Here is a 15,680-nt window from a genome sequence, read left to right as displayed (position 1 = left end):
GAAGAGATAAACAAGTTGATAGAAGAAATTTTGAGTGAGATGGATGATGTGAGGATAAGGTTTAAAATGGGAGGGGTGAGGTTAAAAATGTATGTCTGGCTTTTCTGTCTGGTAGGATCGGCATATGCAAATCTTAACTTTTTTGAGGAATTAATAGAAGATATGCGTATGATTAGAGAAAAATATGAAGAAGATGGGACGATTTTAATGGGGGACTGGAATGCGAGGATAGGTACTTTAAGCCTATCATATAATAAGGAGGGGATGGAAATAATGAGAGGAGAGAGACGGAGTGAGAGTAAAGAGAAGAACTGTTATGGAAATAAACTGTTGGGTTTCTGTGTAGCAGGAAATTTGTATATTTTGAATGGATGGTGGAGAGGGGATGGAAAAGGGAAGATGGCATACATATCGACACTAGGAGGGAGTGTAAATTACTTGGTGATTAGTTTGCGAGACATGCTGCATAGAATAAATAAGAAGTAGTAGATTAGGAACGCTAGTATATAATACTTTGAGGAAAATGAACGAAGAGGAGAAGAGGGCTATGGGGAGGGAGGGAAGAGAGAAGGGCACAAGTCAAGTTAAATATAAATGGTCGGACGAGACAAAAGAGAAATTAAGTTGTCATTTAGATGAGAACTGCCAAATCATCAGGAGTGGAATTGAAGTAGCGTTGGGAGGTAATAATGTGGCTATGGCCTTAGAATTATTAGAAAGACTGATTGAGAGTGTAGCAGGAGTGAAAAGAGGTAGAGAAAAAGAAAAAAAGGAGAGGGGTGGTACAACAAGGAATGTAGCGAGATGAGAAGAGAGGTGATGAGGGCTTTAAGGGTCTGCAGGAAGAAGGGATGGAGAAGAGGGAGGAGTTTTGTAGATTAAGACATGTTAGTAGAAAGGAAGATGTTATGGTGGAAGGAACAGGCGGAGGAAATAAATAGGGACTGTAAAAACAACCAAAGTGATAAGGTGTGCGAGAGAATAAACAGAATATACAGAGGGGAGAGGAGGCAGGGAGAGGTCAATATTAATTATGAAAGATGGGTCCAATATTTCCAGAGATTATTAGGGGGAGATATATATGGAGTAGAGAGGGGTTGACAAGAGAGGTGGGGTGGGAGACAGAGCTAGGTAGTTCGGTCTTGGATGAAAAGATAATGGAAGATAAGGTTTTAGTAGTGCTGGGAAAATTGAAAGTTGGGTCTGCAAGGGGATCAAATGTCATATCATTGGTGTTTTGGAAAAAGTAAAAATAAAAACATTTTGGAGAGTTTGGTGAAGCTATGTAATAAGATTTTTGAGTGTGCAAAATTCCTGCAAGAATGGCAAAAAGGAATAATACTCTATTTATAAAAATAAAGGAGATAGGAATAATCCAAGTACAGTAACTATAGGGGTATAACATTATTAGACTCACCGAGTAAGGTACATACTGGCATTTTAGCGAATAGATTGGGAAATTGTGCGGAAGAGTTTTCCATACTCTCGATGTACCAGGGTGGATTCAGGAAAGGAAGGAGGACTATGGATAATACCATGATAGTGAGTATGACAATAGATAAATATGTAAAGTCAAAAGGAGGTAAAGTGTATGTGGCTGCAGTAGATTTTGAAAAGGCCTTCGACACAGTGAGCAGGGGGGCATTGTTCGAGAGATTAGATCGGATGAGAAAAGCAGGTGTACTGTAGTGTTAAAATTGAAGAATGGTTAGTAAGTAATTGCACTGAGTCGGAAACAGGTTGAAACAAAGATGCAAACTCTCTCTCATATTATTTATTAACGATATATTAAGAGGGCATGGTCGGGGAAAATAGGCTTGTCGTATGTTAGGGGAGCAAGAAATTCCGGACCTGATTTTTGTGGATAATGTCCTCTTACAAAAAAGTGTTAATAAGGTGCCATTAATTGGTCGTTGAAAATCAATAGTAGTAAGACAAAGGTGATGGTGTGTACAAGAGATAGGAGAAGAAAGGCTACGAGGAAATGGCCAATAATAGATGGATATTGAGGCATCGGACATCCTAGAGTATCTTGGTATACTTGTAAGTAGGAACGGGAGATGGACCGAACAAATTCATCATTATCATCATCATCTGTTTACCCTCCAGGGTCGGCTTTTCCCTCGGACACAGCGAGGGATCCCATCTCTACCGCCTCAAGGGCAGTCTCCCAGAGCTTCAGACTCTTGGCCGGGGATACAACTGGGGAGAATGACCAGTACCTCGCCCAGGCGGCCTCACCTGCTATGCTGAACAGGGGCCTGGAGGGATGGGAAGATTGGAAGGGATAGGCAAGGAAGAGGGAAGGAAGCGGCCGTGGCCTTATATTAGGTACCATCCCGGCATTCGCCTGGAGGAGAAGTGGGAAACCACGGAAAACCACTTCCAGGATGGCTGAGGTGGGAATCGAACCCACCTCTACTCAGTTGACCTCCCGAGGCTGAGTGGACCCCGTTCCAGCCCTCATACCACTTTTCAAATTTCGTGGCAGAGCCGGGAATCGAACCCGGGCCTCCGGGGGGTGGCAGCTAATCACGCTAACCACTACACCACAGAGGCGGTTACCGAACAAATTACACAATCTAAGTGGAAAGGATTAGCTGCCTCTCGGTAACAAGGATATTACATTTTTCTAATGGTAGTTAAAAGCAGAGTTTTATATTGGGCCGAGATATGGGGGCTAGAGAAGGAGAGTGAATTACTGAATCAGGTAGGTAGTAAATTTAGTAAAATTGTACCTCCCATACTGCATGGCCAGTGCAGGAGTGAGATTAATGTGCAACAAATGCATAAAGGTAGATATCTTAAAGAGTGTGATAAGTGACTGGTTAAGATTGAAAAGAGGGGAGGGAGGTTAACTCCTGCAGACAGCATACTAACATCAGATTAAAAGCAGGTATGGAGAATATTTTGGAGATACGGTGAAAATAAATTTAGAGAAGCTGGGTTTGGGACATTACTGGGAGAGAGACTGGGTAAAATTAAAGGAAACAAATTGGAAGAATATTGTAAGAAGAGTGAAAGATATTCAAAAGCAAGAGCTGGAGGCTAAACGCACGAGTAGAGCATCCCTCATGATGTTTAACAGAATAAGCCAAGAGATTAACATGCAGTTAGGGAACATTAACAGAACATCAAGAAAGTGTCTGATGTGGTGGTTGTTGGATATGTACATGAATACAGGGTGGTCGTTGGACAAGAACAATCCGACTCGTTGGCTAAAAGGTCAGTGTTGAGGCCTTCGGTTCAGAGAGTCCCGGGTTCGATTCCCGGCCAGGTCGGGGATTTTAATTGGGTTTGATTAATCCTTCTGGCTCAGGGACTAGGTGTTTGTTCCAACACTTTCCTCTTCATATTCAGACAACACACTACACTACCAACCACCACAGAAACACGCAAAACCGATTACATCCCTCCAAATAGGGTTGGCGTCAGGAAGAACATCCGGCCATAAAACAGGACCAAATCCACACGTGCAACACAGTTCGCACACACGACCCCACAGGTATGGGAAAAGTGGTAGAAAAAGAAGAAGAAGAAGACTGGAAAAGGACAATACAATACGGTATGTATGTTGTGTGGTGAAAAACTAGATTATTTTCATTTGTTAAAAGCTTGTAAGGGAAATCTAGTTATTAAAAGAAAATTCATGAATGAGAGTCAGTTTGCTGCCTTAAAGCAGGAAGGTATAATAATTTTGTGTGGCTATTTCTAGCCGGGTGCAGCCCTTGTAAGGCAGACCCTCCGATGAGGGTGGGCGGCATCTGCCATGTGTAGGTAACTGCGTGTTATTGTGGTGGATGATAGTATTATGAGTGGTGTGTGAGTTGCAGGAATGTTGAGGACACCACAAAGACCCAGCCCCCGTACCTTTGGAATTAACCAATGAAGGTTAAAATCCCTGACCCGGCCAGGAATCAAAATTGGGACCCTCTGAACTGAAGGCCAGTACGCTGACCATTCAGCCAACGAGTCGGACAGCAGGAAGGTCTCTCTTTTAGTCCAACCCTTCGTAAGGGTGTAGTGGCATCGCACGACAATCGTTTTGATGATCTTCCTCCAGGAGTCTCTGCTTTGGGCATGGTAACTTGCTTGCTGTAAGCTCATCCTGGTCAAGTTCTTGATCTGGTCCATCCATCGTAATGGTGCACGTCCTCTAGGTCTTCGGCCTTCGACTTTTCCCTCTATGATAAGTATTTCCATTGCCTCCTGTCTTCTGGCAATATGACCAAAATATCTGAGTTGTTTTTGGTTGATAAGGGTCGACAGTCTTGTTCTGATGCCGAGCTGTTGCAGATCGATCATAAAATCATAGGGGGGTTGGTTAAAGAATGGAAAAACACGACTAATATAAGTAGATTTTTAGATGTAGTGAGGAAGACCTGTGTAAAGAGTGTAAAGGAAAAGTTGAGGTAAAAGTTTGTGAGTAGGTAGCAAAATTAGCTTCATTTGTGTATTGTAAGGAAAACTCCAGTTACTAGAAGTGAAGTGTTAAAGTGTGTAAGGAACTCTGTAGTATTAGAATATTCCAGTCACTAGAAAAAATTCATAAGTGAGTGTCAAAGACAATTTGTTAAGTGGTAAGAAGTAGATTTTTAGATGTAGTCAGAAAGGACTGTGTTTGTCAATTAGCTGCCTTAAACAGGAAGACAATGTGTTAAGTGGTAAGAAGTTGATTTTAGGTGTGCTTTAACTCAGCAAAGGAGAAGATATTTGGAAGTGTGCTCCCCTAGCTAACGACTATCCGAGCTGGGGAAGGCGGAGGGTGTGTCTGCAAGGGTGATATTAAACAGATTGTTGGACAGGAGATTGGTGGCTTGTAAGAGGGGCTCCGCCTCCAGGTTGCTGGTTATGCTCACATGCAGCAAGATGTAGATTAGCTCCTTATACCTTGTTTGTTTTTGTGGATTTTTTTTTTTTTTAATATTTTCTTCAGTGAAATGATCTAATTGGGAGAATTCTGTATGGACCAGGAGAAAATAAAGATACTATACTATACCATAAATTGTCCAGGGAGCAAGGAACATCAAGGCAAGAGTATACTAGCAAATGGCTTGGATTGTTAATAACCCCACACGCGCACAAGTTATCAGCATCACCTAGTAGGAGAGCCCGTTTCCTCATGTTCACCTTACTTCTTGATCACACAATTCAAAGCTCTCCATACCGGATAAGCTTGGCTTTCAGGAAAGGATCATCCACTTCGTTCCTCCATCTTACAAGTGGTTATCTTCCAGTAGGTCTATCCCTTACTATTTATGTGCTACACAGTAGCTAGTCTAAGTTATGTACACATGGAGCCCAGAATACCTGGCCCAATACTGGTGAGGCTTGTAGCCAACTCATCTCTGTGGTACTGTGAACCAAATAGGAATTACCCATTCATTCAAATAGTTTGGCTAAACCAACTGAGTTTTCAATTCACAACCCATCAATACATTATATATATATTCCATATTTAGTGAAATGAACAGCGAGTTGTTCACAAGAACAACACGTTCAGCAACATTTCAAGCATCACAAACACTCCTGGCTACTGCTATGACAGAATGATATACTGGTACACTGAATCATATTACAGACAGACAGATAGATAGATAGATAGATAGATACATACATACATACATTATCATTATAGACTGTTATGCCTTTCAGCGTTCAGTCTGCAAGCCTCTGTGAATTTACTAAACGTCGCCACAATCCTCGATTTTCAACTAGTGTTATGGCCTCAATTAGTTCTATACCTCTTATCTTTAAATCGTTAGAAACTGAGTCTAACCATCGTCGTCTTGGTCTACCTCTACTTCTCTTACCCTCCATAGCAGAGTCCATTATTCTCCTAGGTAGCTTCATCCATCGAGTTCATTCCTAAATTAGCCTTTATCTCCTCATTCCAAGTACCCTCCTGCCATTGTTCCGACCTGTTTGTACCTGCAATCATTCTTGCTACTTTCATGTCTGTTACTTCTAATTTATGAATAAGATATCCTGAGTCCACCTAGCTTTCGCTCCCGTAAAGCAAGGTTGGTCTGAAAACAGACCGATGTAAAGATAGTTTTGTCTGGGAGCTGACTTCCTTCTTACAGAATACTGTTGATCGCAACTGCGAGCTCACTGCATTAGCTTTACGACACCTCGATTCAATCTCACTTACTATATTAACATCCTGGGAGAACACACAATACTTGAAATTATCAACCTGTTCTAGCTTTGTATCACCAATCTGACATTCAATTCAGTTGAATTTCTTACCTACTGACATCAATTTAGTCTTCGAGGGGCTAATTTTCATACCATACTCATTGCACCTATTTTCAAGTTCCAAGATATTAGACTGCAGGCTTTTGGCACAATCTGCCATTAAGACCAAGTCGTCAGCATAGGCCAGACTGCTTACTACATTTCCACCTAACTGAATCCCTCCCTGCCATTTTATATCTTTCAGCAGATGATCCATGTAAACTACGAACAGCAAAGGTGAAAGATTACAGCCTTGTCTAACCCTGTAAGTACCCTGAACCAAGAACTCATTCTACCATCGATTCTCACTGAGCCCAATTGTCAACATAAATGCCTCTGATTGATTTTAATGATCTACCTTTAATTCCATAATCCCCCAGTATGGCGAACATCTTTTCCCTCGGTACCCTGTCATATGCTTTCTCTAGATAAACACAACTGCCTATTCCTCTCGTAGCATTTTTCAATTACCTGGCGCATACTGAAAATCTGATCCTGACAGCCTCTCTGTGGTCTGAAACAATACTGGTTTTCATCCAACTTCCTCTCAACCACTGATCGCACCCTCCCTTCCAAGATGCCAGTGAATACTTTGCCTGGTATACTAATTAATGAGATACCTCGATAGTTGTTGCAATCCTTCCTGTTCCCTTCCTTATAGATAGGTGCAATTACTGCTTTTGTCCAATCTGAAGGTACCTTACCAACACTCCATGCTAATTTTACTACTCTATGAAGCCATTTCATCCTTGCCTTCCCACTATACTTCACCATTTCAGGTCTAATTTCATCTATTCCTGCTGCCTTATGACAATGGAGTTTATTTACCATCCTTTCCACTTCCTCAAGCATAATTTCACCAACATCATTTTCCTCGTCCCCAATGGGCTTGGCTGTTCACAACACCACCAGGATGATTTCCTTTAACATTGAAAAGATATTCAAAATATTCCCTCCACCTCTCCAGTGATTCTCTGGGATCTGTGAGTTCAACCTGAATTACTCAAAACACTGTTCATTTCCTTTTTACCTCCCTTCCTAAGATTCTTCATTACTGTCCAGAAAGGTTTCCTTGCTGCTTGACCTAGCCTTTCCAGGTTGTTACCAAAATCTTCCCATGACTTCTTTTTGGATTCAACAACTATTTGTTTCGCTCTGTTTCTTTCATCTATGTACAAATCGCTGTCTGCCTCTGCCCTTGTTTGGAACCATTTCTGATAAGCCTTCCTTTTACGTTTACAAGCTGCTCTCACTTCATCATTCCACCATGATGTTCCCCTTTTCCCATCTTTACACACAGTTGTTCCTAGGCATTCCCTTGTTCTTTCTACTACAGCATCCCTGTACGTCACCCATTCACTTTCTATATCCTGAACCTGCTTACTGTCTACTGTTTGAAACTTCTCACTAATCATATCCATGTATTTTTGTCTAATTTCCTCGTCCTGGTGATTTTCTACCCTTATCCATTTGCAGATAGATTTCACTTTCTCTACCCTAGGCCTAGAGATACTTAGTTCACTACAGATCAGCTGTATCATCGAAAAATCTGCGGAAAACTCGTACATTCCTAACAGATTTCCTGAATTCGAAGTCTGTTAAGATATAGTCTATTATGGATCTGGTACCCCTAGCCTCCCATGTGTAGCGGTGAATAGCCTTATGCTTGAAGAATGTATTCGTAACAGCTAAACCCATACTAGCACAGAAGTCCAGCAAACGCTTCCCATTCCCGTTAGCTTCCATATCTTCCCCACATTTACCAGTCACCCTTTCGTATCCTTCAGTTCTATTCCCAACTCTCGCATTGAAGTCACCCATTAGCACTATTCTATCCTTGCTGTTGACCCTGACCAAGATGTCACTCAATGCTTCATAAAACGTGTCAACTTCATCCTCATCTGCACCCTCACATGGTGAATACACGGACACAATTCTAGTCCTAATTCCTCCAACTGACAAATCTACCCACATCATTCGCTCATTTAGGTTCCTAACAGAAACTATGTTGCGTGCAATGGTATTCCTGATAAAGAGCCCTACCCCAGACTCCGCCCTTCCCTTTCTAACACCCGTCAAGTACACTTTTTTGCTAGGGGCTTTACGTCGCACTGACACAGACAGTCTTATGGCGACGATGGGATAGGAATGGCCTAGGAGTTGGAAGGAAGCGGCCGTGGCTTTAATTAAGGTACAGCCCCAGCATTTGCCTGGTGTGCAAATGGGAAACCACAGAAAACCATCTTCAAGGCTACCGATAGTGGGATTTGAACCTACTATCTCCCAGATGCAAGCTCACAGCCGCGCGCCTCTACGCGCATGGCCAACTCGCCCGGTACGTACACTTTATAATCTCCTATCTCTTCCTCGTTATCTCCCCTTACCCGAATATCACTTACTCCTAGCACATCCAGATGCATCCTCTTTGCTGACTCAGCCAGTTCTACTTTCTTTCTTTAATAAGCCCCGTTAATATTGATAGCTCCCTATCAAATTCCATTTCGTTCGCCAAGTTGTTTCCAAGGAGTCCCTCGCCTGTCAAATGGGAGTAGGACTCCGTCACTCCCGTAGGTCCGAAGCTTGCTTAAAATGTTCTTAGCTCGGTAAATTCATGAAGCAGGATGCTACCCTACTTGCACATAGTCCAAGTGAGGATCTCTCCGCTAACGGGTTATGGACCACCGGTGAATTGTATAGTCCTAGCCACCTGAGCACAAGGAGGGCCATGACTCAGAATATGTCCGAGATGCCCTCTCCCATTCTCCCATTCCATAGCAACTGGTATCCCGACTCTCAGGAACACTTACTAGGCCACTCAGCCGTTGCCCATGGTTCGCGAAATAGGATGTGACTACAGTAAACCACAAATAAAAGCCTCTATTATCTGAGGTGAAGTTAGGGCTCCTGGGCCTTTCTTACACTTATCCACACACACATAATTACTTATTAATACCGGTACTATGAAACGGACAAAAACCAAACCATAAAACCCCATGGCACTACAGCCCTTGAAGGGCCTTGGCCTACCAAGCGACCACTGCTCAGCCCGAAGGCCTGCAGATTACGAGGTGTCATGTGGTCAGCATGACAAATCCTCTCGGCCATTATTCTTGGCTTTCTAGACCGGGGCCGCCATCCCACCGTCAGATAGCTCCTCAATTCTAATCACGTAGGCTGAGTGGACCTCGAACCAGCCCTCAGGTCCAGGTAAAAATCCCTGACCTGGCCAGGAATCGAACCCGGAGCTTCCGGGTAAGAGGGAGACATGCTACCCCTACACCACGGGGCCTGCACTATGAAACGGATAAACTTAAAATACTAAGAACTACTAATAACACTAGCCTAATGTTTAACACAAAAATATGAATATATATACACACACACACACACACACACACACACACACACACAAAGAAGAAAAGGAACTGATACATACAGTACACAAACCTTTTCTTGAGCTCTAGTTCCCATTCTGCACTATGGTGCTCAGGGCTCAAGAAAAGGTTCGCGTACTATACAACAACTTTAAGAAATCCAACGGTAAGTAGTAAGTAAGTACTAGTAAGCTTAATAAAACTATTAAATGGAATTTAACTAATTTTTATCTTGCAGTATTATATCTAAATAAAATATTGTAATTACTATGAGATATGTATACTTCTAATTGGTAAATACGGATTTAAATTTTTAAAATTAATTTGTTAATATACACTCTTAAATCAGAAAGTCATGAAGTTTGAAAAAGAGCTTAATCTAGTTAGGATGAAAGTTACAGATTGAAAAGATACAGAACTAAACTTAATTTGAATTATCGTATTAACCCAATATCTAATTGTACGATAATCTCATAACATCATTTTCACACAGAATCACTCATTCCAATTATACAGGTACTTTGCTGAAAGCACTTAACGAGGAACTGATGGTAAGAGGTTTTAAATATACATTTTTATATAGCATCCATGATGTCTTTGAGGAGAGCATTCCACCATCCCAAGGTGGTGACAATGAATGATCAATGGTATGTGGTTGTTCGGTGAACAGGTGTTTCTGGGAGGGACACTGAGCTAGTATCACGGAGATGTAAAGAACCAAGGTGACAAAAATTGGTGGAGAGATACTCAGGGATCTCTTCCAAAAGCACCTGGTACACAAAAGTATTTTAATGTAGTTTACGTAGCCTATGTCATCTAGTCGTAGCCAAGATAATGGTTTCTAGTAGGGAGAAACTCAAGCGTCATACCGTAAATCCATAGCATATCTAACACAGGCATTTTGAGTGTGTTGTAGTTTCAAGCTTAATTAATTTGTTATATCTGTAAAAATTAGATCACAGTAGTCTAAAATGGGAAATAATAATGACTGAACAAGTTGAATTTTTAGTGATCGAGGGAATACATTTCTGAACAGTTTTAAGGGTTGCAAGCCACAATACACCGTTTTACAGATATTCGTAATTTGCACTGACCAGTTTAGAGTTTCTGTTCTAATAACTCCAAGGTTAGTAACAGATTCACAATAAGGTATAATGGTATTAATTATTAATATGCCAATAATTATCATCAACTTTGTCATAAAATTACTTTACTGTGTCCTCAACTGAATGTCTCCACGTTACTCTCACATTCTTGCCCCATCTATTTCACAAGACACCACTGCTGTACAGTGAATACAGCACACACACTGCGACATCAACCAGCATTGCTTCCACTTTCTTTTAACTGCCAGGCTCTTCAATTCTCTCTCTCTCCTGCCCAATTTTCTTTGGTACACTTTTGTACTCTGTGACATTTGCCTTGTTTTACCCACTACCCTCTTTCTTCAAGGCACCAAAACTAATTTGATTAATGTTAAGAATGGCTAATGCTCTAGCTATTTAGATTTTCATTATTATTAATGTTATTTGATTTACGTCCCACTAACTACTTTTACGGTTTTCGGACAAGCCGAGGTGGTGCCGGAATTTAGTACCGGTCAGAAGGCCAGCACCTCAGTCGTCTGAGCCACTTAGCCCGCATTATTATTATTATTATTATTATTATTATTATTATTATTATTATTATTATTATTATTCCATAGTGTAAGTGAATACCAAGACACTGTGGTCAGTGACACATAACCTCAACTTCACATGGAAGATCGTTTCTCAATCAAACTGTGAGACTCATTTTAGATAGTGCAGCACAAACCCACACTGAAATTACGATAGTGTAATATGTTCCTGAAACTCGGTAACGCGCATGAAATATTTATCATGAATGTGAGCACAACTTTCCTAGGAACTTTAAAAGTAATACAAATGTAATACAGTAATAAAACAACTATATTACAAGCAAAACTTAGTAGATATACTCGCTTTACCTTATCATTTGCTATAACTGGGTTTGGAGCATTAACATGCACCTTTATAACTCTCTGGGTTTTTGACAGCTCGGACCATGCTGCTGTTGGATTATTTGACAGCTTATGTATTTCAATTTGCATGTCTAATCCCATTCGAAGGACGCAATCCTTTACTCTCTGAGTAACAACAAAATCTACCGGGCGTAAAGTTGCATTATTCTACAAACAAAATAATCGCTTTGGCACATCACAGAGAATCTTGTTAAAAATAGCATAACATGCAAAATCACTCCGAGCATGGGCTGTAGGACTCCAAGAGCAATCAAAGAGAATGGTGAGAAGAGAAAGTGAGACTGATACCGCCCGTTTGGTGCTACAGCAGTTAACAGGGTTGCCACAGGCCCTCAGGGGGAAAGGAGTACTAAATTTTCCCCTAAAAGGATACTAGATAATGGATAAAAAGTACGACTAGTAAATCCATTTTTTTAAATAATGGAGGAGCATTACTCCACAAGCAGGAGCCTGATCATTCGGGAACTGGAAGAGATAACAGGGAGAAACTGTTACACAAAGCTTATTAAAAATATATTATCAGAAAACTATGTGAGAATATGCGATGATTTAGCACAGTCAAAACCAATCCTTCAGACGGTAGGGGTCCTTCAAGGAGATCCTCTGAGTCCACTTCTTTTTATTGTAATAACACGTGATGTTACAGAAGCAATAGCTACGATTCGTGCAAAAATTTATCTATACGCTGATGACATGGTAATTGTATCGCCATATCGAGATGAACTTCAAAAAGCACTTTACAATGGCGAAAAATGAGGGTATCCTCCTATTCAATACATCATATATTCCGTCATTAGACGGAGCAAACAAATTCAGACATGTTTCGGCTCGCTTGAGCCATCTTCAGAGAAAAAAATTAGGGGGTTGGAATAATTTACATAATATAAGTTGAAAAAATGCTAAAAAACATAATGAAAGAGTAAACAAAAAAACAAAATAGAGCTTAGACGGAAAACAAAATTAGCACAAATATACACTATTTACATCAATATGCAGAGCAAAAAACTTACTGCGACAAAATTCAGTGAAGCAGGTGTTAATTTGAAATAATAATTGATACTAAAAACTGCGTTAACCTAAGAAACAAGGGAATGAGAAAACAAATTATGCAGATGAAACAAATGGTAGTAGCGCATGAGGCCTTATTCGTTCCATTCCTGACCCGGTCAAATGACTAAACAAGCTGAGGATTTACATTAAGAAAATGTTTTGTGCATATTGTTAAATATGCAAGAGCCGAGAGAGGTTTTTTTTGTAAACATTATATTCACAAGATGTTTAATGCGCGTGATAAATAATGGTTTATTGCTGTGTACCATTCTGCCAAAGTAAACTTCAGAAAGGTAGTGGCATTTCTTTCCACGAGCAAATGTAGAACTACGAGAAAAATGGGTCAAAATTATATCATGTCGGGGGACAAGAAGAATAGCATGTGGCAACCTTTCTCGAAGTCTGTAGTAGGGCCTATGTAGTAAACATTTTGAAAGCACATGCTTTAGCATTTCTACTAAACCTAGCCGCAATCAATGCCAACACTTTCTTCAGAGTATCCATATTTGCATGGCAAGACTAGGCTATGTACTACTACTAAAATGTTCTCATTCCTCACTTGAAGGAGGAGGCGGGCCTCTTAGACGGTGACGCCGTCTCTCAGGCTGGGAGATTTGTCACGTTGAAGGAGATGCTCGGAGAAGGTGAGGGGGTTGGTGGCCGTGGCCTATACTAGGAATTGTTCCGGCATTCGCCTTAGTGCAGGAGAATGAAAAACCATTCTGAGGGCAGTCGACAGTGGGGACCAGCCGTGAGGTCCTGCCCTGTCCCGTCTTCCGAATACAGAGGTAAAGAGCCACGGTAGAGCCGTGGTACCCCTCCTCTGTTCGGTTGGCCGGTCGGAGTGCAGAACTGTGGGACCACGGGCCAGCCGTGGTCACTTGCGGACCGAGACCCACTCTGCATTCATCGACGTACGCTATGTGAATACTGCAGTGTTTTAAAATATGCTATGGAGTATTTTCATTTTTATTAGGACGTGAACTTTCCGGTGCAATCATACTACCTCATCTTGAATTACTGGGTGTTACATTTATTTTTCTTCATTAAACGTCATAGAAATATCACTTTCCCACTCAATACGCAATGTTTTATGTTTGTAATGTGCTTTTATCTGCAAGTTATTTTCGTAATGCCAATTGGAATCGTGCTGAGGAATAGAGGGAAAACCTGACATCCAGCGGCGCCATTTGAACTGCTGCTACTCTGTCAATTTAGTACTTGAAGAGACCGTGCATGCGGAGGTCTTTACTTATCTCGTAGGTAACGATAACATCTAGGGACGTTCCGATATACCGTACTAAAATATCGATATTTCCTTCGATATCGACATGCCGATATTATCCTACACAAGGATTTGAAATTATATTGAAGTTCGTATAAAACGGGGACTACGACAGTTCCAAGAAAAACAAGATAATTCAGGGAATCAAATATAATGACCAAAATATTTTATGTAAAATGGTATCAGCAGTAAAGTACAAAACATCAAAACCTAATTCAGCCATGAATTCTAACACTTTAAGTGTCTGAGTTATTGTTATTCACCAGAAAAAAAGACCAATGATATATTTATTCCCAGAATGCAATGATAAAGACATAAATACTTGCACGGTAGATTCTGCATCATATTCTTAACTATTTTCGGCCATTCCTACTAATTTACGATGTTTATAAGGACTTCATCAAGCATTACTGACACTATTTTTTTCTCTCTCTTTCACAGGTGTACTTAGTTCTTTCAAAATGCTAATTATTCAGGGTCTATGCCTTGACTGCTGGCGCCTATTGACATAAGTATATCTTGTGACTGAGGGTCAATGAAAATTTGCGTTTCTGAAGTATAACCCTAGCACCGTGCAGGCTGGTGCTCATCTGAAATTAGCAGCCGTTGATGGATATATTCCATGGATAATTAAACCACGAATTCCAGTAGCAAGATAAACTCAACCAACCAGTCGCGTGCACAGGCAGAATACCAATATTGATATATATGCATTGAGGTCTGATGATATTTTGTTGGTCTTGGACTCTTAGGTCAACACCACCTACGTGGTGTTGCTTAGGTAGGTTATCATTAACGATATATCGATATCGTTTGAATATACCGATATATTATGTGCTATAAATATCGATTATCGAAAATATGTTTTCAATATATCGCAATATCAATATATCGGTATTTAAAAATTTTTTGCCATCCCTAAGCGTAGAGCCATGGCAGAGCTCCTCTGGTCGGTCGGTCGGAGTGCAGAGCTGTCGACCCAGGGACCAGCCATAGTATAACCCTAGCAACCGTGCAGGCTAGTGCTCATCTGAAATTAGCAGCCGTTGATGGATAATTAAACCGCGAATTCCAGTAGCAAGATAAACTCAACCAATCGGTCGCATGCACAGGCAGAATACCAATATTGATATATATGCATTGAGGTCTGGTGATGATATTGTAGTTACTCTTGTACTCTTGGGTTACGATATATCGATATAGCTTGAATATACCGATATATTATGTGCAATAAATATCGATTATCGAAAATAAGTTTTCAATATATCGAAATATCGATATATCGGTATTTTTTTTAAAACTCCCATTCCTAAGGGAATCCTATAGCGTATAGCCAAAATTCTTATTATTAAACCCAAGTGACTTAAAGTCGATAAAGCAATAATCTTTTTGAAAATCAAATTCAAAAATAGCCCCCAACCCTGCTATTGTTATATTCAGTTTATTGTTTAAAATATTTTTTGCAGGATATTTGATTCTATTTTTAAACAGTGCTCTCTTAAAAGGACCCTAGGCCACAGGAGGTTATGTATAGTATGCGAACCTTTTCTTGAGCCCCAATTCCTATTCAGCACTAGTGTAAGACCCTAGGCCAATAGTGCTGAATAGGAATTGGGGCTCAAGAAAAGGTTCCCGTACTAGTTATTAAGTTGATGATTGATAGCGGTTTCTGTTCCCAAAAATATATTTT

General features: G+C 40.6%; 1 protein-coding gene across 2 annotated transcripts in view; it reads right to left on the bottom strand.

Annotated features, from left to right (window-relative positions):
* Positions 1-11,899, bottom strand: part of LOC136884072 (metallophosphoesterase domain-containing protein 1) — a 42,100-nt gene extending 30,201 nt beyond the window's left edge. Inside the window, exon 1 of one of the 2 annotated variants that reach the window (XM_067156097.2) lies at positions 11,602-11,899. In XM_067156097.2, coding sequence (XP_067012198.1) covers positions 11,602-11,736 — 135 coding nt within the window. In that variant the 5' untranslated portion in view covers positions 11,737-11,899. Of the gene's footprint in view, positions 1-10,828; positions 10,946-11,601 lie in introns of those variants that run through there. The other variant, XM_067156098.2, reaches the window with a different exon arrangement.
* Positions 11,900-15,680: the final 3,781 nt, after the last annotated feature.

This window comes from Anabrus simplex, chromosome 12, assembly GCF_040414725.1.
Source record: "Anabrus simplex isolate iqAnaSimp1 chromosome 12, ASM4041472v1, whole genome shotgun sequence".
Taxonomy (NCBI): domain Eukaryota; kingdom Metazoa; phylum Arthropoda; class Insecta; order Orthoptera; family Tettigoniidae; genus Anabrus; species Anabrus simplex.
Note: the sequence above shows the minus strand (reverse complement) of the source record. Positions and strands in the feature narration are given on the sequence as shown.